The 18732-nt window shown below is 36.1% G+C and overlaps 1 protein-coding gene across 1 annotated transcript in view; it reads left to right on the forward strand.

Moving 5' to 3' along the window:
• LOC112947353 (macrophage mannose receptor 1-like) overlaps positions 1–18732 on the forward strand; it is a gene marked incomplete at its 5' end in the record, with an annotated part of 28883 nt that continues 10151 nt past the window's right edge. The window contains 20 exons of the mRNA XM_026039418.1: positions 1–61; positions 1907–2305; positions 2710–2883; positions 4067–4231; positions 5129–5242; positions 7422–7568; positions 8300–8482; positions 9104–9261; positions 9590–9700; positions 10666–10781; positions 11689–11837; positions 12788–12987; positions 13282–13409; positions 13759–13846; positions 13967–14099; positions 15963–16001; positions 16109–16272; positions 17260–17327; positions 17813–17913; positions 18497–18639. Coding sequence (XP_025895203.1) covers positions 1–61; positions 1907–2305; positions 2710–2883; positions 4067–4231; positions 5129–5242; positions 7422–7568; positions 8300–8482; positions 9104–9261; positions 9590–9700; positions 10666–10781; positions 11689–11837; positions 12788–12987; positions 13282–13409; positions 13759–13846; positions 13967–14099; positions 15963–16001; positions 16109–16272; positions 17260–17327; positions 17813–17913; positions 18497–18639 — 2841 coding nt within the window. The remainder of the gene's footprint in view (positions 62–1906; positions 2306–2709; positions 2884–4066; positions 4232–5128; positions 5243–7421; positions 7569–8299; positions 8483–9103; positions 9262–9589; positions 9701–10665; positions 10782–11688; positions 11838–12787; positions 12988–13281; positions 13410–13758; positions 13847–13966; positions 14100–15962; positions 16002–16108; positions 16273–17259; positions 17328–17812; positions 17914–18496; positions 18640–18732) is intronic.

Raw genomic sequence — 18732 nt, forward strand, 5'->3', positions numbered from 1 at the left:
ATGATTTTTTCTACCGTCTTAATTTTCTTCTCTTTCATTCAGACTGCTTTTCAGACACGGGGTGAGTCTTTGTTCTTTCTGTCCTGCAAAAGTGGATGTGAAAGTTGATATTTTTGTCCTCTTGCTTGTCCTCCGGCACTTTGAGATTTTCCTGCTGGTTAACTGTTTTGCCTTTTGTATTCATTAACTGGAATAATTTATAGAAACTTAAAAAAGATGAAGATACAGAGATATTGGTTCACTTTTAAGGAGAGGGGATGAATCAGGTCAGGGTAAACCATGGAATCAGAAATCGGGACCGAGTGATGTATGGCAATTTCTTTTGGATACTGTTAAATTATTGGTTATTCCTGTTCTGTGAAAGAGATAATCTTTGCAGTGTGCTCTACTTCCCTACTCTGCATGATGTGTCTATAGTTATGAAAAAAAGAAAAAAGAAATATATGTGTATTTCCTACATTTTTGTAGAGGACTCAGGTACAAATCATAGCTTCCAAAAGCAGATGCTGCTTCTTATATGCCAGTACAAGCCATTGGAAAGAGCACTTTTAGAGCTGAGTCTGCTCTACAAGCTGCAACCTAAGCAAAGGAATGCACTAGCTACAGGATGAACCTCACCATTGCCTCACAGTTGCTATTACTAGACCCAATACTATCCTGAAGTTCAGTAGTTGATATTAGGGGCTATACACTAAGTTCATAATTAGAAAGCAGTAACAGCAGTAAAGTTGGAAGATGCAACAAGATTTAAAACTTACTTTTAAATGGACAAGGAGAGAAAAGCTTTGTGTTATTTCCAAATTTAGATATGAAGAAGTGAAACTTTCATAGATCTACTAAGCTGGTCGAAGTTGCACATACCTTTTTGGGAGAGGCCAGTAATTAAATCCAAATATCTGAAACCCTGCCTCCCATGTCCAGAGACTTGGTCACAGGAACAATTTTTTCCTGTCATAATTTAACTGATCAGAATTTCTCAGATTCTTTCTATTMTATCCTTTATTCAAAACAAAACATACCATAACATCCTATGCTTATCTTAGGAATTTATTTTAATGTTTGTAACTGTGTTCTTCGTAGGCTTGTGATCCCTTATGCAGTTATTCTCTGAGAAAGGATATGGGGTGATGCAACACTATATATTCACGGATGAGAAACTGAGGCACAAAGAAATGAAGTGCAGAAACTTGTGCTCCGATCTCACAGGTCTTATAATATTCATCTTTAGTCCAAATTTCACTCCATCATAAGCCAAAGTGAATGGGAGCTATAGATTATTTGACATCATGAAAAGCAGGCATTTATACTCATATACCAAAATCCAGCACTGAATGAACAACTTTACACACCAGCAGAAGTAAAACTACATTATGTGCAACCAAACTACATTATGTGCAACCATTCTCAAAAGGATTGACTTGTCTTGTTTGGTGTGCTGTTATTATTAAGCTGACTGTAATATTTCAGATGTGTTAGCTAGCTAGTTTAGCATTAGCATACTTATTTTTCATTAGCAAGACACAGACATATAAAGACTTATCGACAATGTATTTACCTCCAAATTACCTCCTGGAGTTGATTCTTGTGAGACTGACTTCTTCAGAGAAATGTACTAATGAGAGAATACTGGAACAGGACATGATAGCAAGCTATTTTTAATAGTTTTTCATCCTGAAAATAAAAAAGAACAGAACATGCCAAGTACTGAAGGAGCAAAAGTCCTCTGAGGGAGAAGGTTCAGCCACTAATTGTTTTAAGTGTATGCACAATCTAGTGGAGGCATATACACGATGAGCACGAAGTGATGTTAAACTTTGAATCTTCAGTACAGCCTTCTGGAAACTTTCTAAGAAAAAGGGTATATTCCAGGAGAGATTACATTAATTTTTGCTATTTTGTTTTACAGGTAATGAAATATTTTTAATATATAATGAGGATAGTAAGCACTGTATAGTTGCTCAGATGTCTCATGGGGTCACAACAGCTGCTTGCAAAAAAAAAAGTGAATTGCAGAAGTTCCGGTGGGTGTCTGATCATCAGGTGATGAGTGTGGCATTTGCACAGTGTTTGGGAGTCCCCTCTAAGCAAGAACAAGCTAAAATTTCCTTGTACCCCTGCAACAAGAAAAGTGAATTCCAAAAATGGTACTGCAGAAACGCAACCTTGGCAATCCAGGGGGAAGATTTGTTTCTCAGTGTTGGCAAAACCGAAAAAAAAGATATTGTGCTGAACAGAGGGGTAGATACAAGGAGTAAATGGAAGATCTATGGAACCATGGATGACTTGTGTTCACAAGGTCATGAAGGTAAAGTCTGAAGATAAATCTTGACAGTCCTTTTTACTCACTTGTTTGCCATCATGATTGGGGTCCTTCTGTGGTTATTTTTAATCATTAACTTTAAGCTAAGTGGTTTAGTTTATTTAGCCACTCTATATGTACTAGTATAATTATCACTGCTAGATGAAAGGCACCAGTCCAATTCCATGAACTATACCTTTCAATTCTTCTATGAGAAGAGCAAAAAATGTGTTTGAAGTTTAAATTAGGGWTTTTTTTTATGAATTACTGAAAGTTGGTCATCAGTTACCAGGCTTGTAACTCATTTGTAAGTGTAACTTCACTTACTTTTACACTGTGTGTAAATACATACAGAATGGGATCCTCCAGACTCCTATGTCTATGTCATAATTTCTTTTCTGTCCTCTCAGATCTGTTTACACTGTTAGGAAATGCAAATGGAGCACCATGTGTTTTCCCTTTCAAGTTGAGTGGTAGATGGTATGGAGAATGCACAGATGCTGGCAGGTCGGATGGCTTGCTCTGGTGTGCTACAACCCCTGACTTTGACTCCGACCATATGTATGGGTTCTGTCCATCTGACAGTAAGTCCTGAATACTACTATAAATATTATAACAAAATATTGTTAATAGATCAGTACTGAGATGCTATTACTAGTGTTACCAGGGAAAGCCCTTGTAATKATTTTATTTTACTCAAAAATGTCTTTACAAAGCTGTAATATTGTGTGCATAAGAAATGAGAAAGTGCCTCCTTATGAATCTCCAGTCAAGCTGAAAGTTACCTAGATTGTCCWTCAGAAAGTCACAACCAGGAAAAAAAAGGCCAGTAGGCTTTAAATGTGACCACAATCATTATAAAATCATCCAAAAAGCAAGTTACTACTTACTGTGTAATCTTCCTCATTGCTATTTCTGGTAAAAGTTGCATATTCTTTTTTTACCTGCAAATGCTAATTCCTATTCTGGATCACAGAACTGGCCTTTAATCCATAGCAGGAGGTAATTTGTTTTCTGAACGACATAAAAGAAGGAGAAGACTGACTCAAAGGTCTTACCAGGATAATAGCATATGTTTCTCCATCATCCTGCTCTAGGTTATACTGAAGGCTACCAGAGAAATGTGTTTGTACCTGAGAGCAGAATGAAGGACACTGAAATGTGATGTGGCTGAAGATAATGAACATGCTGGTTCAGATTAAAATTTTCAGTGCTGTGTTGCAGAATCATATTTGTTGTTCTAATAGGAGCATTGCTCTTGGAAACCAGGTTCAGTTCATTTTTCAACTGGCTGTTAGTGTCTTCTCAACTGACGTTGTTGACGATCATTTCCCAGTGCAATATTGCATACAAGGATTTTAATAAAATCTCTTATTATATCAACAGGGAACCAGACATATTTGTCATTATATGACTGCTGAGACACTCTCACTAGGCTCACTGGGTCTACAATTAAAAAAGAATATTAAAAATTTGAATTAAAAATTTGACAACCCACCTTGTTAATGGCAATGGGAATTCCTCTTTGATTTAGCAAAGAGCATATTAAAAGAAAACTATAATTTTGGAGGGAAATAGAGGTTTTTTGTTTGTTTGTTTGCTTGTTTGCTTGTTTGCTTGTTTGCTTGTTTGCTTGATTTTGCCTCAAGCAAGTTTGCTTGAACAAGACGGTTTCACAAGTAAACTTTCTAGATAAATTCCATTATAAAATTTTAACAAAGTTGTTTATAACAGGATGCAATACTGCCACTACCTTCTCTCTCACAGACAGTGGTGATGGCAGATTTTGGATTACAGACCCCTTGACAGGAAGCAGCTACCAGACAAACTTTCAGACAGCTCTCACATGGCATCAAGCGAGGAAGAGCTGCCAGCAGCAGAATGCTGAATTATTAAGTGTCAYGGAGATACATGAACAAAAGTATCTAACAGGTAGAGTAACACGGGAGACTCAGTAAAGAGTGCCTCTTTTTGACTGATTACAAATGCTTCAATATTTTAATCATATCACAGTAAATAGCTTATGTAATAATATTTGTACTGCTAGAGAAATTTCAGACATACTATAAATTAAGGTTTTATAAATGAGTCAGAGAATTATCGTTTGAAATTATTGTTATTGTTCTCACAAAGTAAGGGAATGATCTCCAGCTTATTATCAAGATTTGGACCACATTCAAAAAACGGTAGCATATCCGTCTTAAAAATGGACCTTACAAGGAAAAAAGCCACTATTGTTGCCTACTATTCAATACAACAGAATTATATTCTTGTTAAGAAATCTGTATACTTCATGTAGAACTCATGTAATATACAGATTTTTTAAATATATCACACATTTTTATACAGAATACTAGTACTAGATATTAAAAATTTTTATATTTTGAATACATATGGATAGGCTTATACAGAATACTAGTACTAGATATTAAAAATTTTTATATTTTGAATACATATGGATAGGCTCTGTAGAAGGACATCACTGTGTTAATTGTATCAACGATAGCAAACCTGCAATATAGATACTAACAAGTCATTGTTACCTATTACAAGTCATTGTTACCTATTACAAGTCATTGTACCTATTACGTACATGCAACTGTAAAATAGCATTGCACTCAGAAAACTAATATGCAAACTATTCTTTTACAATTCTGTATATATTCTGCAACTACAGAATAAATTATCTGAGTTTATTATTAGTAAATATGGATTCTGTACCGAAATTTGGAAGTCACTAAATCAGATTTCTTATCCTTCTCCAAACTTCGAAAATGCAGAACATTCTATTATAAACATGAAAAAAAAATTTTTTTTTTGATTACCTAGATTTGATTGACAGCAAGAGATCCTCTCTCTGGATTGGTCTTAACAGTTTGAATCTCAAAAGTGGCTGGCAATGGAGTGGTGGCTCTCCTTTCAGATACTTAAACTGGGCTCCAGGTAGTATATATTTTTTAAACAATTTTACAGATGGCTCTTTCCTACTAGAATGTTGAATGCATATTTTCTTGTGAAAATTAAATTAAATGTGTTAAGTACATTTTAAGTATTGAAGTATTCACCATGGATATATAGAAATGGAGTTGAAAGACCTATGAGACATATCATTGGTATGAGACTAAAAAGATAAGCTTGTCTTCAGAGTGTTATATAAACTCATATTCTATCAGAGAYAGCTAAAATGATAAGCAAAAGCAACAGCTGAGCTGTAGCATACTAAGGATGACTTTAATAAGTTAAAATTTCTATGTGGCTTATGAGACTCCTTGAATCCTGCAAGGGATCAGTTCTCAGGCTCAGAGGGCCTCAGAGACCATCACATTAGCAGTTTATCTTTGAAAGTCTCTTTATTGTCTTGGCAACAAGACAGTACAGCAAATGTTGAATGTTTTATTTGTTGAATACATGTACACTTATTCCATCTTTTAGTCTTCGTTAAGTTTCAGAGGTCCCTTATGCCACCTGCTTTTATCTGGCACAGACACTAGAGAGAAATCTTGGAGCTGCTCAGGCTCATGGAGGGCTTCCYATCTTTTTCTGAGACGGCCACACTTCTTAAGCCTTTTTACAGAAAAAAGGAGCAGTTGGCTGCCAGGACTAGCAGCCTATAYTCATGGAGTTTCTGTACTCCAGTATAGTGGCCACACAGTTAATTGACACATTTCTACTTTATTGTGGAACTACTGTAAATTTTGGCCACGCTGTGGGTGTTTAAGTCATGCTTGCTCATGTCCCAGGGTCCTGGGAAATCTCCTGGAGGGCAGAGTGGCTGAGACAGCAAGGGAAGAGCAGGTAGCAAGTGCCAGGGCATGTCAGTGTGGAGCAAATCTGCAAATAGTTCCCTAAGGTCATATGCAGAAAGGACCTTCCTGGAGATTCTGAGTGGACTTACTTCACTCCAGCAAACCAGTGAAAGCCACTGGACAAGAATGTGACACAGAAAGGAAAGACCCACCCTGCAATAGCACAGTGGAAAGGGCGCGATTTGTTTTTACACATTGTGGTTTGACCTATATCTTCCAGCAGATTTGCTTTATTTTTAAAGAATTTAATTTTATTATCTCTGTGATCTAATAAACACAGCTCTAAGAACTAGAAGCCTTTTAGTATATTCCCATTAGGAGGAAGCTGACCTGGCAGGCTTTGACCAGCCGAGATTCCCAGCACTCGTTACCCAAWGCTTAAACAGCGTACCCTCAGACTGGTGACATTTCTCTTTTGTCTCGTATTTTTAGTCAATGATATTACTTCACTGAGACTGGCTTAGCTTTAAAACGCAGAGCTGGATTACTATTTTTTTCTGAGTTTTCRATACCTCTTTTTATAATTAGCAGCCCATTAGTTTTCTTCCGAAGAAACCTCTTCTGTCTTCACATGGCTGTAAAATTCTTTGCTTAAATATAAATTATATTAAGAAAAGATGCTGTGGTRCTGCATTCCTACCCAAAGATATTAACTCAAGATGCATCCTCTCATTTTATGAATGCAAGGGAGATCAGAAAGTTCATTATGAGTTGTCCTATAAGCACAAATGGGTCCTGGCTGTAAGACATATATAAAACACAAGATTTTTCATGAGTTGTGAAACTGCCAGTTATGCTTCTCTAGAGCTCTGTGTCTAGCATCTCTTTTGTGGCAGTACCAGGTATCTCTTAAACATCTCAACTCAATTCAGAATTAGGCAAGAACATCAGTTGTGAGCTGCATGCATCCGTAAAACACTAATGACTGATCCTTACATTCATGCTGATTAAGCAGTCAGGAGGGCAAGGAGACCTGAGGACTCTCTGCAGCCTTTCCCTCAGGGTGCTCTAAACTTAGTTTGTCTTCTGTACTAGCTGACAATTTCCACACAACTTGTAGGAATATCTAATTTTAAAATAGCAATCATGCAATCAAATATGGCAGAAAGTATGAGTTGTGCAGTAAGCATGCAAAGAAATATTATTTTGATGGATACTTTTAAATAACATATCCTTATSTCCAGCAGAAAAAAGGCAGTAGCAATGAAATGATGAGCTCATAATTGATACATGAAAAGTCTGGAAATAAATTGTTCTTGAAGTTGCTGATATAAAACCTGTGTTACATAAAAKAGTTTTGTTTTCATTTTATGAAGGAAGCCCGTCACCTGAGCCCAGGAAACTTTGTGCAGTACTAAATCCTAGAAGAGATGCTCAGTGGGAAAACCAGCCATGTGCACAGAAAATGGGCTATATCTGTAAAAAGGAAAATTCCACACTGGATCCTTTCATCTTTCCCTCAGGTAGGTCAAACAAACAAAACACTTATAAAGAAGTTRGAATTTCTGTCCCTAAGTTGAACTGTCCTACTCACTACAAAAGAAAAAACAAATGCKTTTTCACTCTTTTCTTCTATTTTGCTGAGTAGCACAGAACAAAATGTGCTGTTATTTCATTAATCAAGTATGTTTAAACACTGGAAAAGCTCCTGGAATTCAGAGACTACATCAGCATTTTTTATTTCATGTTATTACTCAAGAAAACAGAAGCGGTGCCATAGACTATCCCAAAAGTGCCTTGAACAGCATAAAATTATAGATGCTTCACCCTTTYTATTGTGTATGCCAATGAAAAGATCTAGGCTTATCACCCAAGTCTTAGAAAGATACGGGCTTAAACCATCTTCTAATGAAATTACAGCTAACCTACAAAGGTTAAAAAAAAAATTCTTCAGATCACTTTTCAAATATAAAAGCAAGTTCTTTGCTTCATTTTATTAGATGAGATTTATCATGAAAAACTAGGTCCTCAGAGAATTACTTGTGCTTATTTTCCCTTTTTTAAAATACAGTACTATATTCTGTAAAAGCAAATAGACTAAGATGTTTTATACATATGTTGAATGAAGAGCTATCTACTTTAAACTACTCTACTCTCATTCTAATTGATTTATTACTTAATTTCAGATTTAATTTCAGTTGTCTAAGACTTCATCTTCAATCATTTTCAAACTTGACATATTTATTTCTTTGAGGGGCCACACAGTCTGTTATATGTCCAGAAGGATGGTTGCACTATGCAGATCACTGTTACGTGCTTCACAGAGAACCCCAAGCATGGAAAGAAGCTTTAATTTCCTGTGAGGAGAGCAACAGCAGTCTGGCCAGTATTCACAACGTTGAAGAGCATGGCTTTATACTGTCTCAGCTTGGCTACAGTAAGTACCTCTACRGGGCAATTTTGGATACAAATAGAAAATCATAATATTTGAAATGTACAGGATTTGTAAAAAACCCATTATTCATTTGAGAGGAATATTAATAAGGAAGTCCACAGATAAAGAGCAGGAGAAATCATTAGTATTCCCTGTGCCATGGGCTCTAGGTGACCCTGTGTGAGCAGGGGGGTTGGACTAAATGACCTCTGGATGTCCCTTCCAACCTTAAGCATTCTATGATTCTGTGATTCTGTGATTCTATTCCCTCTGCATTGCTATTTTCCGTTGCAAGAAATCACTAGAAGGAAACTACAGCTCTAGTTACAGCAGTAGGAGGGCAGGTAAGTGGGTAGTTSGTTCTCCTCCTCAGACACTTTGTGGCTGTAGATATGTTACGGGATTTTACTGATAAATCTGAACAGTTTCATTTCCTGCTAGTRTCTCCATTTTAGCTTGTTGAAATATGAAAGCAATGCCAATTAGATCTTAAAATAGACTCCACTATCACTTAACCTAGATGGATTTGTATTGTAACATCGTGGCTTCAGCTCATCTCCATAAAATCTTGCTCCTGTAGACTGTTACAACCAAGGCTCTAACACAGGYGAATTGTCTTCCTAGAAGCTACTGATGAGCTGTGGATTGGTCTAAATGACCTCAACACTCAAATGTATTTTGAATGGAGCGATGGGACTCCTGTGTCATATACCAGATGGTCGCCTGGAGAACCAACCCATGCAACCAGTGCCCAAGAAGATTGTGTTCTTATGGCAGGAGAGGTAAAATCATGCTACATTCRTGCAGTACTATACACTCTGATTTTTGCTTCCATTTTTAGTTAGTTCATGACTGCAATTTAAAAGCAAATTGAGAAAGAGTATCTATTCACTCAAAAAGATGAATGTAATAAATTACAGAGATAAGTGACAATTAGTCCAGCCTAACAAAACCTGGACGAATTGTGGGAGTTCATTCAAAAAATAAGCATCTTTTTCTTCTGACTGAAGCACTAGTGTAAAAAAAAGGAATCAAAAAAACAAAACCAAACAAAAAACTGTGAATGAAACAGATTCTTCTGTTATTCCTCTCCTCCCGAACTGTGTCCAGGATGGATACTGGGCAGATAGTACCTGTGATAGGAAGCTAAGTTACATCTGCAGAACAGAGCCTCTGCAGGGTGTTTCTGGGACCATGAAGACTGATCCTACCTGCCCCAAGGTAAGAATAAAGGGTAACTAGTACTTTAGTTAACAAAAATYCATTGTCTTCCCAATCTCCACCTGACATTGAAGCTACTGTTTCCATTCTTCCTTCCATTACATCTTAGGTCTGCAAATCAGGCAGAATCCTTGTGAGCTTTTGTTGTTGTTGTTGTTGTTTTGTTTTGTTTTGTTGTTTTGTTTTTGTTTTACTTATTTCTTATTATAGTCTACCAATCATGTCGTTATCTAAGAGTGGCCTGGATTCTGGGTTATGTGACATGATGCAAGATGTTACCAAAYACCATTAATAACAATTAAGCCAAAATCAAATCAAACTTTTGAGTGAAATTCTTTTCAGAAGTGATTTGTATTTCTACTGCCTTTTTTCCCCTTCTATTTTCCCATCCTTCTACTCTTTATTTTATTTATTTAATGACATTCTGCACAACGCCACAYAGGAAACAGAGCAGAGCCACATTGCTATAACTGGAACAAGACACAACTAAAATACTGAATAAAGCTATTTTTCTACCTTTATGGTGGTATAAAAGGGAAAAGTGACCTGGAATTCAACAGCAATTTTAAAGGTGCTGCATTTCAAGAGTTTGCATGGCAAACAGGAAATCTCAGTCAGTATTTCACTCTAATGGAGAGTCCTCTCTCCATTTCTCAGCAAGGAAGTATCTTATTTATTTGCTTCTCCGTTCTGTGTGTCTCCAACCTTTTTTTATCAGTTAAAAAGTATCAGTTATTATTTGTCAGAAGAGATGGATTCTTAAGTATTAAATCTCTACCTTTCTGTATGCTTGCTAAACTCAGTTACCACTGGTCTACTGGATTTCAAAATTAATGAAAATTGATATATTACAATATTCTGTTGTATAAACAATGTGATGAGTTAACAGTCTACATTGAAATTCAAGCATTATAACACATGCTGTAATGCATATGCAAGTGTGCCCCATGTGTTCATTTTCACAGGGCTGGGAAAGACATGGGTTTTACTGCTATCTGGTCGGACATACTTCTGTAACATTTTTGGAGGCAAAGAAAGCCTGTGAAAGGAGCAATGGTTATTTAACAAGTGTAGGAGACAGGTAGGAAAAGTCCTTTTGATAGACTATACTTTAAATTTTATAAAATAGTTGAGAACTTTTTGGAAAGAAGTCACGATTACAACATGACCTTCTTCAGGAAAAAATATTCAGAAAACATAGTATGTTTTTTCTAACTAAATATGTCTTATATCTTCCTCTTAAATCTGAAAGGAAAGGTTGCTCTGCTTTGTTAGAAGTCTTTTTTTTTCAGCATAGCAGCCATTCAGCTGTTAATGAAGTTAGGACATCAGATTAGCTAGTTTAGTGAGGTATTTTCATGTATAAGGAGAGACTTTCATGTATAAGGAGAGACCAGGATGATCAGAGGCCTGGAACATGTGCCATATGAGCAAAGGCTGAGAGAGCTGGGCCTGTTCAGCCTGGAGAAGAGGAGGCTGAGGGGGGACCTGATCAGCGTGTATAAATACCTCAAGGGAGGCAGTGAGGAGGAGGGGGGCGGCCTCTTTTCAGTGGTGGRCAGKGATAGGACTAGAGGAAACGGCTTCAAACTGAAGCATCGGAAGTTCCACAGGAACTTAAGGAAGCATTTCTTCACTGTGAGGGTGACAAAGCACTGGAACAGGCTGCCCAGAGAGGTTGTGGAGTCTCCTTCTTTGGAGATCTTTAAAACCCGCTTGGATGCAGCCCTGTGCCACGTGCTCTAGGTGACCCTGCGTGAGCAGGGGGGTTGGACTCGATGACCTCTGAGGTCCCTTCCAACCTTGGGCATTCTATGATTCTATGATTCTATGACTACACAGAATAGACTATAAAGAAGACTATATATAAAAGAGGTGTATATAAAGGAGTCTCCATTTATTCTGTGCTTGTATTGTTTAGAATGCTGAGAAATGTCAGACTAAGGAAAAACCAGGCTTAATCTCTATCATCTGACTTTTCCATTCAGATATGAGCAAGCTTACCTGACCAGCCTCGTTGGTCTGAGCCCTGAGAAATACTTCTGGATCGGGCTCTCAGATATGGAAGAGCAAGGGTCATTCAAGTGGGCTGACGGTGCAGCTGTGCTGTACACGAACTGGAATGCAGCAATGCCTGGTAYTCTTCGTCATGCACAGTCTCTGACATCTGAATCTATATTTTAGAAGCTGTATCTTCAAGTGCTATGCTGGGAAAGAATGACATGCAATGCAGGGTGATGCTGGAAGTATCCAAGCWGACTCCCAGTGAGCCATTGGAAGCTTAATGTAGCATTAGGCCAAGCTGACATGTATGGGTTTTGAAAGTGGAGCTCTGTAAAGCTCTGTAAATAGGCCGGCTATGCTCAGGTCGAATTCTCAGTTTCAGCACAGTGCTGGCATCGCTACACTATTGCTACAAAAGACAACTCGTATGATTTATGCTCAGAAATCTGTGTGTYGTGCTTCATTTTACAGTTTATTTTATAGCCTTAAATTCTTAGGATGGGATTAATCTCATTAAACTTAAACCACTTAGAAGTTAAATATCTACTCTATAGTAGCAGTCAAATCTACCTATTGTGTGAGTAGGAAAAAAAAATAGATTTGTGATGAATTCTCTGAACATGCACTTTTGGGGACTATACAGAGAGGGAATCTAACAATTTTATCATAAACTTAAAGCTTTATCATAAACTTCATGATGAGGTGGCTGAAATGACCTGAGAAGGTCTCACCTTAGACACTGATGTTCTCTATAAGCAATACTGTAATGGTGAGGGTGTTGCAGAAGCTTGTAAGCCCCTTGATGGCTTCAGATCACTTGTAGGTGATGGGCTGCCAAATCCTTTCAGTGAGCAAAGAGCGAGGTAGCGGGGTGCTTATGCTCTTATGCTCTAAAGCTTTTCAAGCTTTTCAAGCTTCAAGTCACGAAGGACTCTGCCTGCTGCTTTCCTCTCTTTAAAAGTTCCTTCTTTGAGTGGACATTACACTTCCTATTTCCAAAAGTCTTTTAAAAAAGAATTGCATGAGCTGTAAAGACAGCAGGGGAAACACTTCAAAATACTCTTTGTTTTATATCTCACAAAGGGAAGAAAGGAGGTTGTGTTGTCCTGCGGACTGGAAATACAGCTGGACTATGGGATGTTCAGAGCTGTGAAGTGAAGGCAAAATTTCTATGCAAAAAATTAGCTGGAAAAATAACTCTTCCTCTTGCGCCRGAAAGAGTTTCAGATTCCAAATGTCCTTTGGGTTGGAATACAAACAATAGCATTAATTCATGCTTCAAAGTAAGTAGCAATTTTCCYAGCAATCCTGCTCATGAGACAGGAGTATCAAACAGATAGAAAGTCTAAATTTCAGATAATGGCAATTGTAGTAAGTTTTTATATAGATTATTAATGTAAATCAAGTATCAGTATCAGTGATATGTAAAATTAGCTAAGTAGCATATTCTTTAACCCATGTTATAGATGCTTTATTTATAAATTATTTATAATTTGTTTTCATATAATGCTTATACAAGGCATTTAGTTTTATTTTTAATACAGTATAAATTGTTCTACTGTAAAATTTATCTATAGATTTTTATGAGAGAAGAAAACCACAGGAAAACATGGTTTGAGGCTCGAGASTTTTGCAGAGAAATAGGAGGAGACCTGGCTGCCATTAGAAATGAAGAAGAACAAAGACTGTTAGAAAATTTAATAATGTAAGCATCAAATAATTGAGTCTTTGTTGTAACAATGCATTGCATAAGAATAAACAAACATTTTCTTTATTCTTTCCTGACATAATTGGTTGAAAATCAACATCTGTTTTTAGTCATTGTCACAAGAATTGAAAAAAACCCTTCCTATGGTTACCAGTTTCTAAATACTCTTTTTGGAGTTCCTTAAGTTGGTCTTTGCAGCGGCATACATTCATATAATTTRTTTCAAAGCTTTAACTATTCCTTTAAACCTTTAGGAAAGGTGTTATTTTCCTTTAGAGTTTGTAAAATTTAATGCAGCTAAACCCATATATTCTCTACTTGCRTAATACTTTTATTTCCACTCTAGAAACAAATCCCCAACATTTCAGCCTTTGTGGATGGGTTTGCACTGTCTGGATCCTGACGGTGGGCTCTCTTGGAGTGATGGATCCCCGGTGAGTGTTCGACGCTCCCAGTTTCCTTCTGATTTTTTCATTGTTGGAGATGTTTCCATGACTGGAAACTCCTTTTCTTGTAAGAGAAGAACAAAAATCAACATTGTATTTCTACTGTAGGTGAATTACAAGTATTCAAGATATTTTTACAATACTCAATWTGAATATTGTGGAGCAATTGGTGAAGATTCCGTGTTATGGATTAACAGGCCCTGTGAATACCAGCATGACTGGATTTGTGAAATAAAGAAAGGTAGGCTACCTTTTTCTAAGCTCACAGCAACTTAAGCTGAATCACACTACCACAATAAGAAGTTGTCCAAGTTATATACTTAAAAAAAAAGCGGCTGATTTCACGGGGATTTTGCATAAGGAAAAATGAATCAAAGCACAGGAATAATTTTAGCATATAATACTTCAACTGTTAATTATATACASTCTTTTTGTTTACACCTTTCTAAATTTTTCTACTATTTGATAAGTTACATTGAAAGCATACATTATCTACCTACTGAATCATAGAAAATAAGAGGAAAGCCACCTAAAGTGCTCCTCTGGTAAAATCCATCCCTCTGCTCAAAAGCAGATTTTACTAAAACAGTAGCTTTAACTGACAGGAGTCTATATTTTCTGGAGCTTTTACTTGTAGGAAACTTCTAAATTGGACATTTGAAGAGGAAAGTGAGTGTTACGATTTGTAAACAAGATTATTTGAAATGTCGATATCCGGCATGAGGTAAAACTTCTATCCTCCACTCACTGAATGCAAGAGCAAATTAATTACCTAGTTTAATTCAGACAAGACTACCAGCATATTAGAATAATTCTCTGTGTAGGATGACATATAAAAAAGTGAGATAATAACAGCTTTGCTGTAATGAGAAGACAATAATCTACACTTCATCATTTACATACTTTAAGAGAGTAGGTGCATTCACATCCTTCTTTCATGTGAGTAGAAGAATTGTCTATTTTTATACTTCTATTTTTTCAAAATGTAAAAACTGTTATGAAAGAAGTCCAGTGTTAGAAGAACCAACTATAGCTTCATATTTTGTTGCATACTTTACTTGCAAACTTAACAGACTCTTTGTTTTAGTGTGTCCTTTTGGTTTCCTTCACTCAAGCAGTCAGGATTAATATTTAAAAAGGCACTTTTCTAAAAAAAGATCATTTCCAAGTTGGTGATTGATTCAAAATAATCTGATTCTAATCAAGTCACTAATTTTATTTTGAAGGGTGCTAAAAAGATCATAATACTTCGTACTAAAAGAACTTACGTCTATTTTTTCTTTCTTTTTTTTTTTTTTTTAAACACCCAGGCAAGAAGTTATTTTTAAAGGACATATATAGCTTTTTATCCAAGCATGTCATCTCTTTCATTTAATGCTGTTACATAATTTTTTTTTTTTTTTTTTTAAACACCCAGGCAAGAAGTTATTTTTAAAGGACATATATAGCTTTTTATCCAAGCATGTCATCTCTTTCATTTAATGCTGTTACATAAAACAACAGAAACATTACAAAGATCTTCTGTAGAAGAAATTCATTATAGTCAATTTTTTCTTAAAAAACTTTATAGGTCTCGTCTTTCCATGTTTAGAGATATGATGCTTCAATATCTCTATTTCAGACTCAATCTCATATCAGAATCTTCATTTAGTTTATGTCTAGATAGCAGATTTCTGGTCACATCTGATTTTTTTTGGAAAGTAGTTTCATGGAAAGAAATATTTTCACCATCAAATGAATATCAATAATATTCAATACCAACAATAAAAATATTTTGAAGTAGTTTTCTTTAGTATTTGAATTTCTTCAAATTTAGAAAAATTCTATTTTCTTTCAGAAACAAATAATCACTCAGACTAACTGTATTCACCAAAATTAAGCAACACTCAGGATGCAGAGGATGTACTTAACAAAAATCTATAATACAGAGATGTAGAGCAGTAACACGTCTGTTATTCCCTGAACATACACTCTTTCTCTGCACYAAAAATTTTGAACAAACATATTCTCCACAGAGGGTATTAAAAATAGAAAACGGATTGATACTCATTTAATTTTCACTGAAATTTCAGGAAGCATTTTACATTCTCAATTTTTTATACAGGGGCAACCTTGAAACCAGAACCTGCAAGCCCTGCTGCCTGTGAGTTTTTGCTCATATTCCCTTCTCCAAAGTGTAATAGTGTTTAAAATAAAGCAACTTCATAGAAGACGGGTTCAAAAAACAGTGATTCCTTTTGTGTGTTGCAGTGTATGAAGTCACTGAAGATGGCTGGGTTATAAAAGGGAACAAACAATATTTTTTCAGCACAGAACGTACCTCCATGGAAAAAGCCAGAAAGTTCTGCAAAGACAATTATGGAGACATTGTCACTATTAGAAATAATGATGAAAGAATGTTTTTGTGGAGATATGTAAGAGGAATTTTACTATGTATTTCACTATAGATGGTGTGTATACTCAGCTACATACACTTGTGAACTACAGCAGAAAATGCTTGCCACATAATACTGTTATTATATCTTATCTGCAGTAGATGTAAAAGTTCAGAAAAAAAAAAAGAAAAAAGAGAACAGACTTTCTCTTTAGGAGAACAAAGCACAATTTAACCACTTGCTAGGGTGGGTATATTTTTCCATGTGATAATATAAAGGGAGCTTTGCCCAAGACCAAAGTTATATAAGGGGCAATGAACAGGCAGGTTAAATGAGAGAACTGCCCTTCTCCAGGGACGGCTACCCCTAGCTCATCCGAACACCTCCAGTTTGGTGCCATGGGCGGGTTTGAAGCCACTGCCAGCTCTGCTGGTCACATAGTGCGTCCTATTGCCCAACAACACAGTTTTCATTGACATGGACGTTGGACGGAGCCATAGACCCTCCCTCTTCACCACACTAGTAGACCTTGTGTTTATTACGTATGGAGAAGGAAGAGGGAAAGAGAAGAAGGCGAAGGTGGACAGAAAGCTTGAGACATTTAGATTTATTTACTCCTAAGAACCAAGATGTTTATAAGAAATTCTTCCTCCAGTCTTCCTTGCTTTTTAAAAAAGTAAGATCATGAATCAGCTTTATTCGTAATATATAATATATAATATATAATATATAATATATAATATATAATATATAATATATAATATATAATATATAATATATAATATATAAAGCTTTATTCAGAGCAGTAATGCAGCCAAAACTAGGGAAGCAACAGTAAGGATAATGAAGCCAAAGTATGTTAGATACCATATTTATATCAATGCTGGTCCTCTCTGGTGACTACACAAGATCATTTATAATAAGTATCCATCTATTTTATTTAATAATCTTCATAAATAATCTTCTCAAATGAGACAACTACAGTGTAAAAGCAAGCAGTAACTGAAAGTATATCTTTGTGTGTAGATCTTAAAAAGTGGCAAGCTGGATTCATATCTCATAGGATTAATTCAGGATRTTGATCGGCAGTTCAGGTAGGTCAACAACTTATATCAAGATTCACAACATTCGCTGCAGAAGTTTTTTACTCTTTATTATTTTTTACTATTCTTACTGAAGAGGAACCCTATACAAGACAGTAAAAGCAGTTTCAGAGAGTTATATTACATGTAGAAATGTGTGTTAGCCTATATTTTATCTACACTCTAAAATCATGAGAGTTTAAAGACTTTTTTTAAATAGGAAATATACATACTATGAATACATTGATAAACACTGATAGAAATATTTTGTTCTTTGATTTGGCATGCTGGCAATTCATTATCTAAGGCATTTTAATCCCAAGGGAAATGGGATTAAATGGGATTAATTYAGGAGACAAATTACTCAACTGTAAATATTTTTAGAACTGCAGTATTTTTAGGAAATGAYTGCTATGTTAAAATATATTATCTCAACTGTTTCATGAATATTATGACCAACAGCTACTGTGTTTCTTCCAATTTTTCTTTTTTTTCAGTTGGGTAGGTGGAAGTCCAGTTCACTATGCAGCTTGGGCACCGGATGAGCCCAACTTTGCAGCTGGTCAAGAAAATTGTGTGGTCTTAAAGAAAGAAGATGGTGAGATGCACAACATTTTAGGAAGTATTTTTTATCAATATCAACACATCTGCGGTTCGTTCAGGGGAAAAATTGGTCATGAAAGTGGCATATATAAGACATTACAAGTTTCATGGTGAATGCAGGGAGAGACTGAGGCAGTAATTTTTCAGCTGTACAAGGAGTAAGTTCCTTTCAAATCAATGGCAAATTGGTCTTTCAAAAATAATTATAGCAAGCCAAGGAACAGAATATATACCTATGGACCTAACATGTATATGGAGTTTAACATATAAATGTGTTTTTACTGATAAATTGTTGCTTTGCACTTGCATTTTTGAGTGTATTTTGCATGGAGGTTAGGGGAATGCTAGGTAAGTCRTATCATAAGTCTTCTGCCTCATATAGCCACTGCTCCCACAGTCAGAGCCAGATCGGGGTCTGGGATGGCCAGTSAAGACGAAGCATGCTTAGTGATAGAGGAGCAATGGCATGACATAGCCAGACAGTGGCTCTATGCATGGCAGTCATATGAATGCTATATGCATTTTCCCACAATTTTCTTCCCATTTTTCTTCATTGTCTCCTTATCTTAAATATCCAGGCTTGTGGAATGATGTCCACTGTGGATTCTCGCATGGCTTTATCTGTGAGAGGCACAGGAGTTTTACAAACACAACACTTGTTCCAACGGTACCSCCACCCCCTGGAGGATGTCCTGAAGATTGGATTTTATTTAAAAATCAGGTATGATAGCATTTGTTCATGTAATATGGATCTTTGGGAAGGTATGCAAAGCAATACCTTTTGTTTCTCATTCTTTTCTGACAGGCATTATCC

This window comes from Nothoprocta perdicaria, unplaced genomic scaffold, assembly GCF_003342845.1.
Source record: "Nothoprocta perdicaria isolate Ctin4 unplaced genomic scaffold, notPer1 scaffold_23, whole genome shotgun sequence".
NCBI classification, from domain to species: Eukaryota; Metazoa; Chordata; class Aves; order Tinamiformes; family Tinamidae; genus Nothoprocta; species Nothoprocta perdicaria.